Source organism: Chlorocebus sabaeus, chromosome 10 (genome assembly GCF_047675955.1).
Source record: "Chlorocebus sabaeus isolate Y175 chromosome 10, mChlSab1.0.hap1, whole genome shotgun sequence".
Lineage (NCBI taxonomy): Eukaryota > Metazoa > Chordata > Mammalia > Primates > Cercopithecidae > Chlorocebus > Chlorocebus sabaeus.
This window is the reverse complement of record NC_132913.1, coordinates 6709908-6727760: the sequence shown is the minus strand read 5'-3', so window position 1 is coordinate 6727760 and position 17853 is coordinate 6709908. Positions and strand designations below refer to the sequence as shown.

Below are 17853 nucleotides of genomic sequence, written 5' to 3'. Positions count from 1 at the left end.
CTGACTGGTGGAATATCTTGTCTTCCAGATGGAACACCATTTACCTGGTGGATTGGGCGGTCCAATGAAAGGCACCCTTACTGGGGAGGTTCTCCTCCTGGGGTCCAGCAGTGTGAGTGTGGCCTAGACGAGAGCTGCCTGGACATTCAGCACTTTTGCAATTGCGACGCTGACAAGGATGAATGGTAATGAGAATCTCCATCTTTCTGCAATTATAGAGAAAGCACATGAATTGATGTATAAAATTTCCCCAAGACAGAAGGACATGGATGAGACGCTCAATACAAACCGGAGTGCCCCGATGGTGACCATTTTTTTAACTTTGAAAATGGTCAATTCTAGTATTTTCAGTATAACTGATGTTTGTCACATAGAAGCATGTTGTCATACCATCAGCTTCTTTTTGTTGTTGTCTCGCTCTGTCACCAGGCTAGAGTGCGGTGTCGTGATCTCAGCTCACGGCAACCTCCGCCTCCCAGGTTCAAGAGATTTTCCTGCCTCAGTCTCCCGAGTAGCTGGGAGTACAGGCACACACCACCACGCCCAGCTCTTTTTTTTTTTTTTCTTGTATTTTTAGTTGAGGCGGGGTTTCACCATGTTGGCCGGGATGGTCTCGATCTCTTGACCTCGTGATCCACCTGACTCAGCTTCCCAAAGTGCTGGGATTACAGGTGTGAGCCACTGCACCTGGCCTCCATCAGTTTCTTATATTCAGAGCTTCCCATTTCAAACAAGGAATGACATGTAATATTGAGCTTTGCAATTGAGTCAGGATATTAATGATATGTGGACTATAGGTTTTGGGGGGAGAGAGTGAGAGAGACAGGGATGTGGGGTTATATAGGCTGTTTCTTCACGCTCCCATTGATGTTTCAATCACCCGCCTTCCCTTTTGCTACCAATGAACACATACAAAGGAAATGTATATTTATTGAGCATCTATTAAATTTCATATAATTGTCTTACTTTTGCTTCATAATGTTGAGTAGTATCTATTGCAGAGATGTTAAATAATTTTCCCAGTGTCAAACATGTCGGTCAAGGGATAGATACAGAATTAGAAATCAGCGGTTTCTGCAGCCAGGGTTTCTCTTAGTCTCCCACACCAACTTACTTCTGCAAAACGAATTTAGTTTGAAGCTTCCATGCCCATTACATTTACTCTTCTTTTATCCTCCAGGTGTGCTGCTAGGTTTTTACTGTATTGATTGCGAAGATATGTACAGAACATTTCCAAATATACTTTTTCTTTGACTGAATTTAAAGCATTCTTTGGTTTTGGCTTTGCAATTTTGCTTACTTTGTCAAATGCTGCTCAATTTTAATTAAAAATTCTTATGTTAAGCTGGTCTCAATCCCCAAATTTCCCTTTAATATTTTTACTCACTCCTCAAACTGTTAACAACAAGGACTATTTCACATAAAATATAAGGTTAAGCTAAAATCTCAGTTCAGCAAGGAAAGGACCAGGCATTTGTCTTCATTGGATCCCAGGAGATGGGAATTATCTCTTCAGAACACCCTAGGGCTGCTTAGGCACCAGGGCAGGTTACCTGACTGCCTTCTCCTAAACTCAAGCTGGCCGAAGTTATATGGTAATGAATCTTGCCTCTTCATGTAGGTGAAATTAGATATAGGTAACCACAGGTAGAATGGGCTTCTGCATTCCTTGAGCCCCCACTTTATCCTCCAGTGAATTCCATCTCATTATTGCAGATGCCTACAACCAACTATGATTTGTATCCCGGGTGGAGGCCATGACTCTTTAAACATTATACCTCTCAAGACCTACAGAAGACATTCAGTGGTAATTAGTTGAACACATTAATTTAGACCATCTTTAAAGAAGAGAATTATCACAATGTCACCTACGAGCTTGGGAGGTGTGTTGAAGTGTTAGATGGTCGTGCTGCCATAAAACATATTCAAAACGTCTGCTCCCAGTCGCTTGGATTCACTCATTCCTTTGATTTATAAGTTTACTCTCACAGTGCATATTAAACACTATGTGTGTAATCAAAGAAATAGATATAGGAGCTGGAATAGGTAGAAGTGCTTCTCCTAGTTACTCTTGACTCAGACCCCTCCCCGCCCTCCTCTCCCCCCTCCCCTCCCCTTCCCTCCCCTCCCCCCTCCCCTCCCCTTCCCTCCCCTTCCCCCTCTTCTCACCTCCCCCTTCCTCCCTCCCTCCTTTCCTTCCTTCCTTCCTTCCTTCCTTCCTTCCTTCCTTCCTCCCTTCCTTCCTTCCCTCCCTCCCTCCCTTCCTCTTTCTTTCTTTCTCTTTCTTTCTTTCTCTCTCTCTCTTTCTTTCTCTCTCTCTCTTTCTCTCTCTCTCTTTCTCTCTTTCTCTCTCTCTCTTTCTTTCTTTCTTTCAATGGAGTCTCCCTCTGTCACCCAAGCTGGAGTGCAGTGACACGATCTCAGCTCACTGCAACCTCTGCCTCTCAGGTTGAAGCAATTCTCCTGCCTCAGGCTCCTGAGTAGCTGGGATTACAGGGCACACCACCACGCCCGGCTAATTTTTAGTACAGATGGGGTTTCTCCATGTTGGTCAGGTTGATCTCAAGCTCCTGACCTCATGATTCACCTGCCTCGACCTCCCAAAGTGCTGGGATTACAGGCGTGAGCCAATGCTCCTGGCAGACTCTGAGTCCTTTCTTAGTTGCCTTCTTGATCTTTGCTCAGTGTTTCTTCTCCTTTACCCCTTTCTTTATAGGACATTTGCCTACTGAACACTGCCTCAGTGTCTCCACTTCCTCAGGATCAAATGAACCAGGCTTCATTTACTGCACGCTGAGGGACAGGGAGGAGCGTGACCTTATATCCCTTAATTGGACTGAGGTGCTCTGTCTCCTTTCCTAAAACTTTCCACTGCTCTCTTCCACTCAGCTCCCAGCCTCTCCCTCCTTTGACCTGCTCACTGTTTCACTAACCTCTGAACCCCTTATCTGATGATTTCACTTCATCATCCAGAGTGAGCTCAGAGGAATTCTTCACAATGTCTTCTCTCACCTTGATGACTCCAGAAGTTGTTACGTATTTCATGACCCTTTCCATTTCCTTTAGAGCCAGTGAAAATTTTCCATCCAGGGTCACTTTCTGTGGCAAGTGACCTCTCTTAGGACATCAGAATTTATTATTAGATAAAGTCCTGTTCAACAATCTGCCTATCAAAGGTCAAGAGAAAAGGACTGAGTTTCCCCTCTTAAGGATGCCTGCCTCACTCCTGGATGTCCCAGAGTAGCATATTGACCATCTTGGGGCAAAGTCTAGGTGAGAACAGATCAGAAAGTTCCTTCTGTCATTCTCAAGAGGGAGTAGAGGCTGAGATTCTGATTCAACACTTCTGAGTTTCATTCACTGTCTTAGTGCAAGTCATAGCCTGTGGTAAAGGGTTTTTATAAATAATTTATTATAGAAGCATCTGTATGTATTACTTTATCCAACATTTACCGATTTATTGCTTACTTACTTAGTGCCTACTGTGTGCCAGACAGATAGACTGCTGTGCAGAGAAAGTCAAGGGCATTACGGTCACTTCCCTTGAGGAACCCTCAGGACAGTGTAAAGAAAATGCTAGTTAGTTATTAGGTGGGTGAGAAAGTAATTGTGGTTTTTGCCATTCAAAAGTAGTGGCAAGCCTGGGCACAGTGGCTCACGCCTGTAATCCCAGCACTTTGGGAGCCTGAGATGGGCGGATCACGAGGTCAGTAGCTCAAGACCAACCTGGACAACATGGTGAAACCCCATCTCTACTAAAAATACAAAAATTAGCTGGGTGTGGTGGCGTGCACCTGTAGTTTCAGCTACTCAGGAGGCTGAGGCAGGAGAATAGCTTGAACCCAGCAGGAGGAGCTTGCACTGAGCCGAGATGGTGCCACTGCACTCCAGCCTGGCAGCAGAGCGAAACTCTGTCTCAAAAAAAAAAAAAAAAAAAAAGTAATAGCAAAAACCGCAATGAGTGTCGCACCAACCTAATAGGAATACATGGGTCTGAAAAATTTGGTGAGAGAAATAAGCACAGATGTACCTGAACCTGGGGTAGAAATGAGCTGGGAAATTTAGATTGTGAAGAGACACAGCAGTTAAGTTTTGAAGGAAGAGAAGAAGCTAAAGAAATAAACAAACTGATGTACTACAGGCAGTGGGTGGGGGTGGGGGGAACATCTGTGTGCGGGGGGGAAATGTAAAATAATATACAAATCACCACTCTCAATATATTGGTGTGGTTGTTGCACAGTCATCATGTGAGAAATGTACAGAAGATAAAGGGAGGGAGGAAGGTCAAATCCAGGTTACGAAGCTCCTGGTATGGAAATAACAGTGAGCTAGCTTTGTCTGTACAAGGATTATAGGCATACGATAAGCATTCACACATGAGACCAGGCATATTTGTGAAAATGCATTTATTATTTATATATCAAACTCTATTGTTTACTGCAGAAAGGAAAAATACAAAAGCTGACACACTTGTGAAATAGTTAATCACGTTCAACATACTTGCGACTTCTTTCTTGACCAACATGTGGTCAGACTGACTTTCCACACATTTCAAATTTTGTTTTAGACCACTGTGCCTCGTTTACTATCAGTGGTGTTCTGTGTGCCTCAGAGAAGCTTTGGATATTCTTGCCTTGTAAAATTCCCTCAAGTTTTTGCCTTTGTGAAATTAATCAGAAAACTGACTTGGCCTTGTATAGCAGCCAGTGGATAGCAGTTTAATATGTTACAACTCCTAGATAACATTGCCACTTAAATGTTACCTATCATAGCCTGAATTATTCTTAGTATGTTATATACTATATCTCATATTAACATCTCAATAACTCTTGAGTTTGGTTTTATTATTTCTTTTCCGCAGAAAAAAGAAACTGAGGCTCAGAGATGATAAATGGTTTGGTCAAGGTCGCTTGCCTAAGGGGCAGAGCAGACATTTTAGCTGAATCTAAGGATGCACTTAGTGAGTATGGCAAATGAGCTGCTAACGTTGGGATTTTGAATAATGGCCAGCCAGTGAAGATGCTAGAGAGAATCCTCCTACGATCTCTCAGACCACATCACTGCAGCATGCATGCTTCTTTTTGCTAAGCCAGGGTGCTTAGGGAACCTGGGGCATCTTCTAAGCCTCTGGTGATCGATAATTTCTTGTTTTGTTTCATTATTTTTTGAGTAAGGGTCTCACTTTGTTGCCCAGGCTGGTCTTGATTGCTTGGGTTGAAGCAATCCTTCCATCTCAGCCTCCCAAAGCATCGGGACTATAGGTGCATTCAACCATGGCCATCTTGTTCTATTTTAACAAGCCGCTGTAACCGAATAACATACATTTCAATGAGACTCAAGTAAATGAAGATAATGAGTGCATGTTGTCGGGGTGAGTGAAAGTGACACAGCTCACAAGATGGAGGTGGGTGGGGAGAGAAGAAAAAGTCACTCAGTGAACCTCAAAAGCACATTTCCTTCTTCGAGTAAGAGGAAAGCTTTAACTACACATCTGAATTAGCTGATTTCCTAGGGGTTTCTATCCCAACCAAATCACTAAATGGTAATGAAAAAGGAAGAAGCAAAGGAACATGTAAAGAATAATAATTTTAGTAATTAATGACTGTTTGCAAAGGAACTTCTCTTCAACATCACCATTCAATCTCTAGGAATCCTCCCAATTAGATGGTTTCTGAACCAGCTACTTTCGAGTGCTGGCTTGTTGAGAGTAAGAAAGGAAACTCTGGTGACAGTTCTGGGTTGCAGACCCTGGAGACAGCTCAGGAGAGTGTCGGGCTGTGTGGGAGGTGGGAAAACAGTCATCCAGCAAGAGGGGTCAAAGGCCGGTGGAGCAGCATGTTGGAGAAGGCAGAGAGAATGTGCAATGTCCCTCATGGTGATGACCCGTGGCCAGATGAAGAGTCTTCTCATCCAAACAACCAGGTTGCACTAAAATGAAGCTCTTTTACTTAGCAGTAGAACATTCTTTTATTTATTTTAGAAGAAAGTACAGAAGTTTTTATTTGATTTTTGGTAACTCTGTTCTTTGCCTCTTGCCCTTAGTGTACTCTTGTATAAAGTAATATGGCAAAAATAGGAAGAGAAAATGATGTAAGGCGTAAATTCCAGTCTTTTGATAATCCAAAAAAGAAAATCTTTTATTCTTTTCCTTAAAGAATAGAATATTTTTATGGGATGTTATTTTTTTAGCATATAGAATCCTGGAACTTTAAGCTACTATTTAGCCTTTGGTTCTACTTTTCTGTTACAGAGAAATTATTTAATAAATGTTGCTAAATTCATGAATGAATGATAGGTGAATGATTTCTGTTAGACAGATTTTTACCAATGTAGTTTTAGATAGGTCAGGCCATAGCCATGATAGGATTAGTTGAAATTTACTTCCTTGTTAGCCATTACTCTTGTTTTACTATCTCACAAGAAATATTTACCAAATTTTAACCTACATGCCTTTTGCTACAGATTGGTTTTCTTCTGGCTACCAAAAGTAGTTATTTGTCTTTCTATGCCTGGATTATTTCACTTAACATCATATATTCCAGGTTCATTCATGTTATTGAAAAGGACAGGGTTTTCTTAATTGCCAAGCTTGAACAATAGTTCATTGGTAATATACACATTTTCCTTATTCATTTATTCACTGATGGATACTGAGATTGTTTCCATGTGAGGGGATAGATATGTTAAGTAGCTTGATTTAGCCTTTCCACGATTTATACATATGTCAACTCATCACGTTATACCCTACAAATATATACACTTTTTGTTGTTCAGTTAAACAATAATTTTTTTTAAAGTAGCTACAAGTGAACATCCTGTTCCAAAAGTTATCTTTGTATACATTTGCCTTCAAAATAGGCTTTTGTTTTGGTGACTACATGTCTAATCCAGGCCCCAGGACATTGCCCTTCCCAAGGACCCTGCATTCCCTTCCCATGAGACGCAGAATGAGATGATGCTGGATACCTCCTAGTGGTGTCAAATTTTGCTGTTTCCTCACCTGGGTCATTATTTGATCTTTCAGAACTCTTTTGGTTTCCTCAAAACCTTCACCTCTGAGATTCCCAGACTCCATGCAGTGAGGACGCCTTAGACCAGGTAGTATCTTGAGAAGGGGCTCCAATCTTGAATTCTGAGAGAAACAAAAATTTCGCCTCAGGGCACACTAAGGTTCTATCGCTTATTTAAAAAGAATAATACATTAGGCAATCTCTATTGGTTGAATTTGATTATTCACGAATCTGTTTATGAGCTACTTTACTGCCTATTGAGTTTTGAAAGTGCCTGTTCTCTAGGCAGACAGGAATTAGAAAGGGTTTATGTGGGGTTTTGCTCACTCAGTCCCTGAATTCCCACACGCATCTTGCAAACTAATCAGGGCCAGCCTCTTGTGTTGGAGAGGAGTATACTTGGCACCTGGTGGGTCCTCCACGCATTAACTGCTTAATGAAAGGATGCATGGATGAAGAGATGGGACATTTTCTCTCTCCTCATCCACTCCTCCTGGCCAACTATGCGCTCCACTTGCTAGTTATTTTCTGCTGTTTTAGTCATTGAATATACTCTTTAAGTATACATTCTGGAGTAACTTGATACTGGCTTGCTTATGCTAATGTTCCCATGACTGGGTTTCAATTTTTTTAAATTTTTTTTAAGACAGGGTCTCACTCTGTTGCCCAGGCTAGAGTGCAGTGATGTGATCTTGGCTCACTGCAACCTCAAACTCCTGACCTCAAGCAATCCTCACACATCGAACTCTCAAAGTTATGGGATTACAGGCGTGAACCATTATTCCCAGCCAGCCTACATTTTTTTTTAGACAGAATGTTTTGTGATGTACCTCAATGGAAAGAATAAGAAGGCCTTGCCCAATTAAGAGATAAAGAAAAACATATGAAAATAGAAAAAAAAAGAACTTGCAATAAAAGGTTGAAAATTCAAAACCAAAATATCACATCATTATTTTGTAAAATTCTAAATGAGGTAAATACCCTAAATGAGGTAAATAAAATACTTTGCCTATGGTAGCATTAAAGAGAGATTTTTTTCTTTCTTTTTATTTAATGATGCCACCATCCTATCCACCTTTTAGGGAAAAATATCTAATATGAACAGTTTATCATCCATGAGTTCTGGAAAACAAAACATAGCTATGAAATACTTTTTTTTAATCTTGTGGAAAACAAAACATAGGTTGAGGTTTCTATTACATCAGTTATCTGTCAAGCTTTACAAATATATTATCACTAAATTGTCTGTAAAGTCTCATTATTCGAGCAATAGCAAAATTGTATCAGAAATAAAACTCAAAGTCATTATAGAGATGATGATTTTGCATTTACATGAAATGATCCTCTCCCTGAGGAGGTAGCTTTACCACAGGGATATTCAGAACTCACCAGTCAGAACACAGATACACAGAGAGACATTCCTTACAACTTCTTCTTGATCAGAATTTGCTGGAACTCTTAGCCAAGTATGTCTGAAGGGGACAGCTCTGACAGAATGGGAAGTTGGTGATGCTGTTTTCTTGCTCCTTTCATTCTCTCTGTCTTTTTCATTTCTATTCTGCCTGGGGCTGCTTCTGTGGTCCATGGCAATGCTCTCTGTGAACTACAAATAAATCCCAATGTCTGCATTTTTTTTTTTTTAAGTGTAGTGCCTTCATCAAGTAGCAGAAGGAGAAATAATTCCATCTCCTTTGCACGTCTGTCTTATAGGTATTTTGTGAAAGTGTCATGAGCTAATTCATGTAATACACTTAGAATACACATAACTGTAGCTGTTTTTGCTGGTATCATTGTCATTTTCTAAATATAAAACGTAATGAATCTCTCAGTAATAGTTTATTATGCAATGGAAAGAACAAATTGTGGATTTGTCACCTATTAACTAGAAAGCCTAAGTCATTTAACCTCTCTAAGCTTCTGGTTTCTAATTTATTTTTTAAAAGTGGGGGAATATCTATCTCTGGGAAATACTGGCTGAGTTAGCAATAATTTGTGCACCTAGCAGATGTGCCATGGAGTCAGAGCCCAAAGATTTATCAACCGTCTTTTTATTATTATTTTCTCTATTTTCATCCAATCTTAAATAAACTATAAAAGCCAACATTGATTTGTAGAAGTTAAACAGATGTCTAAGAAAAGTCTGTATGCATGTGTTGCAAATCAAAACCACAATGGGATACCATCTTATACCAGTCTGAATAGCTATTAAAAAGCCATGTTTACACTGTTGGTGGGAGTGTAAATTAGTTCAATCATTTTTGAAGACAGTGTGGTGATTCCTCAAAGATTTAGACAGACTATCATTTGACCCAGCAATTCCATTACTGGGCATATACCCAAAGGAATAGAAACCATTCTGTGATAAAGTTACATGCACATGTCTGTTCACTGCAGCACTATTGTCAATAGCAAAGGCATGGAATCAACCCGAGTGCCCATCCATGATAGACTGGATAAAGAAAATGTGGAACATATACACCATGGAATACTATGCAGTCATAAAAAGGAATAAGATCATGTGCTTTGCAGGGACATGGATGGAGCTGAAAGCCATTATTCTCAGTAAATTAACACAGGAGGAGGAAACTAAATACTGCATCTTCTCACTTATAAGTGGCAGCCAACTGATGAGAACACATGAACACATCGGACTGGGGTACAACACACACTGGGGCCTGTGGGAGGTTGGGTGTGGGAGGAGGGACAGCAACAGGAAGAATAGCTGATGAATGCTGGGCTTAATGACTAAGTGATGGGATGATCTGTGCAGCAAACCACCATGGCAACGTTTACCTATGTAATAAACTTGCACATCTTACACATGTACCCCTGAAATTAAAAGTTGGAAATAAAAAAAGAAACTAAAGGGAAAAGAAGAAAAGTATATATGCATGCATGCAATGAACAAAAACATAACAGAAGTAATACCATGAAAGCACAAAGTTCATTCAACCACCAGACTTTGAGTGGAGTAAGGAAATAGCACTGAAGTTCCTTCTTCCCAAAACAAGGCTGCTCTCTGAAAGTTTATTCGTAAAATTCACCATGTAACTGGTGGATCTGCCCTGTGTATAAACAAACCAAGAGATTCCTTGTGAATATATGACAGAAGAGCTCATGGACTCCCAGAAATCCTGTCAAGGTGATCCATGTGTAATCTCAGGGAACGAAGGGCTGGAAAATGATTGCAAATTAGTAAACTGAAACCTAATCAATTGAGCTGTGTCTTGTGTGGAGAAAGCCTGTGTGCACAGAATGGGGATGGTCACCCTGAGACCTACTGAGGACAGTGTGAGGACTCAGGGCCTGGCGGTGTGATTCCAGCACAGTCCAGAGGAGGCTTCACAAGCACCAGCTTCCATTCTTGAGAGAGATGCTGTCGGCAGGTGGGAGACCCGTGTTGGAGCACAGGAGACGTTGGTGGTTATAGGCAAATGCTTTGGCATCTAAATCTGTGTCCAAATCCTGGCCTTTCTAGGAAATAAAAACAAAATTCCAGATGTCATCCAGTCCCCCTCACCCACCCCTGTGTGGAGCACAGGGAAATGGATATTATCCTCGGGTAGACTGTATATCTGACCACTCAATGCCTGAATTTGCTTTGGTTGGCAGCCAAATGACCCTTAAGCTCATTTAAAGCTTCTTGTTACCTAATCTCCTCGGTCTTTTTTCTTTTTTAATCTGAAAGTCTTGAGAAAGAAAGCAAAAGAGAAATAATTGCTCCTTAAGCAAAGGTAAGATAGAATTATCAGCAAGCCTCAGTGCAGCACTGCAGACTTGAAGAGCTGCTTGCAGGCATCTTACTGGCCATTCCTCCTTTGCAGCCATAAGAAACGAAAAACATCATGTACCCCACTCAGGAGAAGGGGGTGTGGAGTCTATTGAGGTTAATCCACTCAGATTCGCACATGGGCTTCAGAAGGAGCTGAGTTCTTTAATTCTTCCTATAATTTTCTGTTTGTCTACCATATATAACATTTTATTTGCTACTTCCAAGTGACTGAAAGAGGAAAGGACACAAAAGAGGGAAAAAAAAAAACCCATTGTATTTTTTAATAGTTAAGTCACCCAAATTACATACTAAAATAAACTTACCAAGCAGCAGTTAACCAAAATTGGTTGATGAAAATGAATGGCAGTCTGTGACATTTCATCAGACTTGAATGATATCCCCCCATCACTCTGCCACTCTAAATTTGGTGAAATACCAAGATTCAGATATTTAAACTTAGAGAAACCACATTGACTAATTCTGTACCATACCCTTGCTCTTGAGAATAAGTTTTTTTCTTGCCGCATGTGTTTTATTATTGTTTAGGTCATACTAACGTGTTTTTTAAGGATCATATGCCTATTCCATGTGCCCTTATAGGCTCCATACATGAGAATGTCTGGCCGCTCTGCTCATGCATTCTGGTTGTGGGGTGCCGTGTCTTATTCTCCTTTTATATATTCTTTGTATGTCGTGTTTGTATTTCAAACTTCAATGAGAATTTCCATAACTATGTATTGAATCTCTACTCTGTGCAAGTTGGTGTGTTCATTGTTTTATATATATTATCCCCTTTGATTCATATAAAAATATCAAATTGTTAGTAGTATTATTATTATAACCATTTAAAACATAAGAAAACTGAGCCCCAGAGTGACCTCACTGATGTTATACAACTAGGGTGTTGAGGTGCACGGATTCAACTCATGTCGTCTGGTCCCTGTGACAGGTTTTCCTACTACATACAAAACAGTCATCTCTCAACTATACTTAGGAAGGGCCTTGTGCATTGCTCCAAAGGAAGTGAAAGTTTGCAGAGTTCTTACCCTTGGCATGAAGAAAGCAAATCTACAGTTGTAGACTCCTTGCCTATCAATAGGTACCACCATCATTTGCATCATTTTATTGTGACTAAAACCCACCATGACAATCACCACTACCCTCACCACCAATTGTCCTACCCATTGTTTTGAAATGTTGGAATCATACCTGTCACTCACAAATTTAATTAAATCCAATCATATTCCTAATATGACCTTAAACGCAGGAATAAATATGCAAATTCCCTTTGATGGCTCCATTGCCTATAGGCTCAACACAGCCTTCACGTGCAGTTTATTGGTCCAGTCAATGTGGATTCCCACTCTAATTTTTTAAAGAAATTTGAATTTCATTGCCAATATTCAAAAACTGAAAATTTTTTACATTAATATTCTAGCCTGGCTCTTTGGCCTCATATTACAGAATGGCATAATTTCCTGTTGCTAATGAGTACTACAGGCCTGCTTTAGTTGGAACACCTACTTTATACTTATCTCTCTTTCCCCCTGACACTGAGATTGTGTGTCAATTTCCATTTATTACTAACACAAAGCCGGACTCACATACATTTTGATCTGCTTGGCCCCTGTAGGCATTTAAATTTGTATCTGTTTCTGTTGCATTAAATAGCTTTAGAGAGAAATTTACTTTAAGTTTTCAGGTAAAAAGTATTCTTAGTCATGTGCCTTGCATCATCAAACTAAATATGATTTTTTTTCCTCTGTTATTTGGAAGAGAATTTTATTCTTAGAGTGCTATTTTTAGATCTCAACACTTTGACACAAAAATGTCAAATTTTTGTAGACAAGATGCCAGAGAGTATAGGAAAGGCAGTCGTTGGCATTGATGGGCAGACTTTAGAAACTACTATTTTCACCTTGAAAATGGAAATGGAGAGGCATACAATTCTATAGCAGTACAGAATTTCTTCGGGAGAGGACTTGGGTTTGGTCTTCATTCCACTTCGGCTGTTTGGCATTTGCTTTGAAATCTCTGCCTGAAAAGATATTGGAATGTGGAGATTGAACTTCATCCCTGTGTCTACGCAGCATTCATAGATGTAATTTCAAGCTGAGACAAAAGCCTTATTCTATATCCTTTGAATGGCCTCTAAGTACAGGTATTCGAACTGTAGATATTTTACAGTACGTTTCTTTACATTTTCCATTTGCTAGATCTGTCGGAACATGTGTACAGGTGAATATTTGACTTATTCATAATTAAGATGAATTAATATGTTTTTCTCCATTTTCATGGGTTGGATAATAAATCTGAAAATTTAGTTTTCTACATGTGCTGTGTCATAGAAGCTCTCCAATACAGAATCATAGGTGGATGCATAAAAAGATGAATTGACTTGCCTGGGGCCACAGAGTAGTTCAGGAACAAAGAAGAGAACTAAAATAAGTGTCACTGCCACCATTTTTGAGCGTTTACCATAGATCAGGCACCATGCTAAGTGACTACATAATCTCTTTTAAACCTATCAGTCATTGTGATGTAGGTGTTATCTCCATTGTAAAATTGAGCACACTGAATATCTCAGAAATGAAATTATTTGCCCAGTCTAACATAGCTAGGACCTGGGGACTGAGATTCCAGAACACATCTGTATGCTTCTAAAACTATGTCCTTAAAGACCTGGGGTAGATCCTGGGGATACCAAGAATGTGACGTTGTCCCTGTCTCTTCTGTGGTGTGAGGTATGACCTTAGGCTAGCTATCTAATATCTCTCAACCTCAGTTTCCTCATTGGTAAGTGGGCATAATGACACCTACGGCATAGTATTTTTTTTTTTTTTTGGTGGGGGGGAAATACCTATCCCCTAGTATAACTGTCTCAAAACAGTTGTGCATTCAATGTTAGTTTCCTACATCCAATTTTTCCTTCTCAGCCAAATGATGTGGCCCTTACCATGAGTCCAAAAACACCACCGTCAACAAAAGGGAAAAACATCCAATGGCTTATCCTACTCTTTCTGAACTTTATCCAAAGATGATTAGTCAGTATTTTATTTGCATGGTTAACAAAAACAAAGTCAGAGTCATTAACTACCGAGATGTTTAAGAACAAAATGAAAAGCAAGGAAGCAGTAACTGTAAAGCACCTCGAGTTAAAGGGTGGTAAAAAATAGATAAAGTTGACTAAAACCTGTCGGCAGGTGGCTGAAACAAGTCCTTGGAGTGATTTTTGAGTGGAATTTGTGATGGCTGTTTCAAGTTAGTTGCTGAGATAGCCGATCTCTTTATGGGAATGAGAGGTGAGGTTTAATGTCACATTAGCACACTTTGAGCAGGTGGTCTGCTCTTAGCCACCAAAAGCAGCAGCAATCTTTGTAAACTATCCATTTCTATAAGCACACGTGGGGAAGATGGAAAATTCACTTGTTTTTGGAAGCCAGCCATGGGTTTTGTAATTCACATTCCTTTCCTTCACACACACTTAGGTGATGAAAGGCCTTCTGTTTTCCCCCTCTCTTCCCCTACCCTGCTGCAACTACCCAAATCACTTCTGAAAAGAGGGGTCATGGAATGGAAAAGAGTTCCTAGATGATCCACATTTTGCCCTCTTTGTTTCTTAAATTTATGTTTTGCAGGACAAATGATACTGGCTTTCTTTCCTTCAAAGACCACTTGCCTGTCACTCAGATAGTTATCACTGATACCGACAGATCAAACTCAGAAGCCGCTTGGAGAATTGGTCCCTTGCGTTGCTATGGTGACCGTGAGTACTAAATCGAAAAAAGCTTTCTCTCTGCATTACATGAGCGCAAGATGTTTTTACTCCCTTATCCCTTTTCCCTGCAGTGTGCCCTAGTCTTGAAAATTACCCACATACCCAGTGCTTTCCCCTACCCCATTGAAAACGATAAACCATGCTGAAGGATTTTCTCATTTGCAGGACGCTTCTGGAACGCCGTCTCATTTTACACAGAAGCCTCTTACCTCCACTTTCCTACCTTCCATGCGGAATTCAGTGCCGATATTTCCTTCTTTTTTAAAACCACAGCATTATCCGGAGTTTTCCTAGAAAATCTTGGCATTAAAGACTTCATTCGACTCGAAATAAGCTGTAAGTGCCCTCAATTATGAATTTAATGTAACTGATCAACAAACAAGTTTTTAGTCTTGTTTTTGCCACCAATCACTAGTGGGCATTTGTACCAGCAAATTAATCTCACTGGATATCTGTAAAATTAGCAGGAATAATGTCTAGTTTCTTCTGATGCTTTATGATTTATTATGACCTGTCAGTATTTAATCAGTCATTCTCTCATCAAAACATGGGCATTCCGAAAATTCCCACAGACACCGATTACAGTTTCCAAAGATATCTCTTACCTGTGACTTTAATCTTCCACACTACAGGACTTTTTTCATGACACTTTCCATGCAAAGCTGAAAAGAGGATTATTATGCATTCTATTCATATTTGGGGTCTACTTTTTGTTTTACCTTTGTTCCAAAAGTAATTTCCTGACTTATTTCCCACCCTAGGAGCCTGTGACTATCCTATCAGAATTGTCATGGTTTCTCTATCACTTCCCCATGAACAGTGGCGTACCTAATAAACTCGATGCCAGGATGTGGATCACCTTTTAGCCTGCATACCCTGCATATAAACTATATTCAGTAATAATCATGATGTGCAATGAAAAATGATAGGAATACAGATGGTGAAATTTCCTATAATTAAACATTTTGTATATAATCATACCAATGAAACAATATTCCAATACCAGTAAAATACAATTTAAAAAAATTACGCCAAGTCATATTTTTAGTAAAACGGGAGAAAGCATACATACATATTGCTCTGTTGCGATCCTAGTAACATTAAAATTTATGTTTCTGAGTCTCTACTTCTTGATATTTGACAGTGACTTCATAAAATTTAAGTATTTTCTTCTGTTCATGTTCAAAAGAGAGTATGCTCGTGTCCATTTATCTCATATTGAGAAAATAATACTTTCTATTAATTTGTTTCATATGAAGCAAGAGCTATACAAATAAGTAAGGTTTTAAACTTCATAATGTATTGTTTCATATGAAGTAAGAGCTATACAAGTAAGGTTTTAAACTTTGTAATGTATTTGTTAAAAATTCATAAAAATTTCATTTTATACTAAATTCTGTAAATTCTAGTACTGTCAATGTTGTTACTTCAGGATTGATTCTAGAAACTTCCAAATGTCTCTGCAAGCAAAAAAATTCCGCTAAAATAATTTTGACAGAAAATTCATCATAAATTTCTATTTTATTAGGTAAAAAGTTACCATATTCCTAAGAATTTGAAATTGCTTGGGTCCTAATAGGGTGCAAATTTTGTCTCAAAGCTCTGTGGTTCCATGTATTCATGTATTAACATTAGATTTGAGTTAAACAATGCTAGCACAGTAATTATACAGATGAAAAATGAGAACTTGAGTTCTTATTCTTAAAAATAAACAAATATATTTGAGTCTGTATTTTTAGGAGACAATGGTAAATCTAGAGTTCTCTGTATTAACTTTCCCTCAGAATATAATATTTATTAAGTGGAAAGAGATAAAACATACTAATTTGAAGTTTATACATACATTGTTAAAAATTAACAGTAGCGTTATATGAACAAAACACATTTGTTTATTTTTAAGAGTAAGAACTCAAGTCCAGGTGCGGTGGCTCCCACCTGTAATCCTGGCACTTTGGGATGCCTAGGCAGGAAGATTGCTTGAGGTCAGGAGTTCGAGACCAGCCTGCCCAACATGGTGAAACCCTGTCTCCACTAAAAATACAAAAATTATCCGGGTGTGGTGGCAGGTGCCTCTAATTCCAGTTGCTTGGGAGGCTAAGGCAGGAGAAACGCTTGAACCCCAGAGGCAGAAGTTGCAGTAAGCCGAGATTGCACTACTGCACCCCAACCTGGGTGACAAGAGTGAAACTTTGTCTCAGAAAAATAAATAAGTAAATAAATAAATAAATAAATAAATAAAAATAAAATAACAGTAGCTTCAGCATCTATTGAAACAGACCAACAAACGATTTATTTGGTGAAGGAGTGTTTTATCACTAACATTGCTTAGAATTACTTGTGTATGGTAGTAATTTTTAAAAAGATGTATTTTTAGTGACTTTTGCTATTGTTTTAGGTTCTCTGCACTGAGTGCACTTTTTATTACTTATACACAGGGTAGGCTATAGCCAGCACCTTGCCCGTGTCATTCCTGTGACCATAAAGACTCAGGCTTGTCATTAGGTGCCCTACGTATGTGTGTCTAAATGAATGTTTTCCTGTAGTTTGATTGAGGCCATTGATCATATCACTATAATGATGCAACTGCACGAAATACCCTTGAAAGTATAAGTAATGTCTTCGCAACAGAAATTGGAAATTTGAGAGCTCCAGAAAAGGAGAAAAAAAAAAAAATGACTGGAGGAAATGGCGGAGGTGTTTAAGTCTCCTGCAAATTACCAAGCAGCTAAGCGTTTCTTTTGCAGTTACTGCACAATACGTACAAGGAAAAAGATCTTCTTAATTGGTAGTTTTAACCTCCTTTTACTCCAACTATTGAGACTATTAATGGGAGGAAGCTCTTGTGGCTTTGGTGTGAAACAAGATCCCTCACACCTAACATGACCAGTCTCTAAAAATGTTGAGCTGAATGCCAACAATTTCATAATTTGGATATAATAACTTCGATGTAAATTTAATAAAAATTAGGCCCCATGGCCTTTTGATTCATTAAAGCAGCAGCAAACATCATGGTATGTTATTACAAGGTAATGACTGATGATTTAGTGTTAATTACATATCAATGTCCAATTTGCTTGTACTTTGTGCTACTGTATTTTTCCCTTTGGCTTATGCAAGATTGTTTTTAGCGCAGGTTAGAATTACATTTGACAAAAATCAAAACCCACTGAGGTAATTGTTTGGTACATAATATATCACCAGATTGGAGAATATATACTTTCCAAGACAAGATTTTATATAAAAACATTGAGAAGTTCAAGATCTGATAGTTCTCAAAATATTTGTTATTATTA

At 39.1% G+C, this 17853-nt stretch overlaps 1 protein-coding gene across 1 annotated transcript in view; it reads left to right on the top strand.

The window, feature by feature from the left end:
• CNTNAP5 (contactin associated protein family member 5) overlaps nt 1-17853 on the top strand; it is an 868401-nt gene that overhangs the window by 690777 nt on the left and 159771 nt on the right. Inside the window, exons 14-16 of the mRNA XM_007964645.3 lie at nt 29-185; nt 14421-14548; nt 14726-14896. Of these exons, the coding sequence (XP_007962836.3) occupies nt 29-185; nt 14421-14548; nt 14726-14896 (456 nt within the window). The remainder of the gene's footprint in view (nt 1-28; nt 186-14420; nt 14549-14725; nt 14897-17853) is intronic.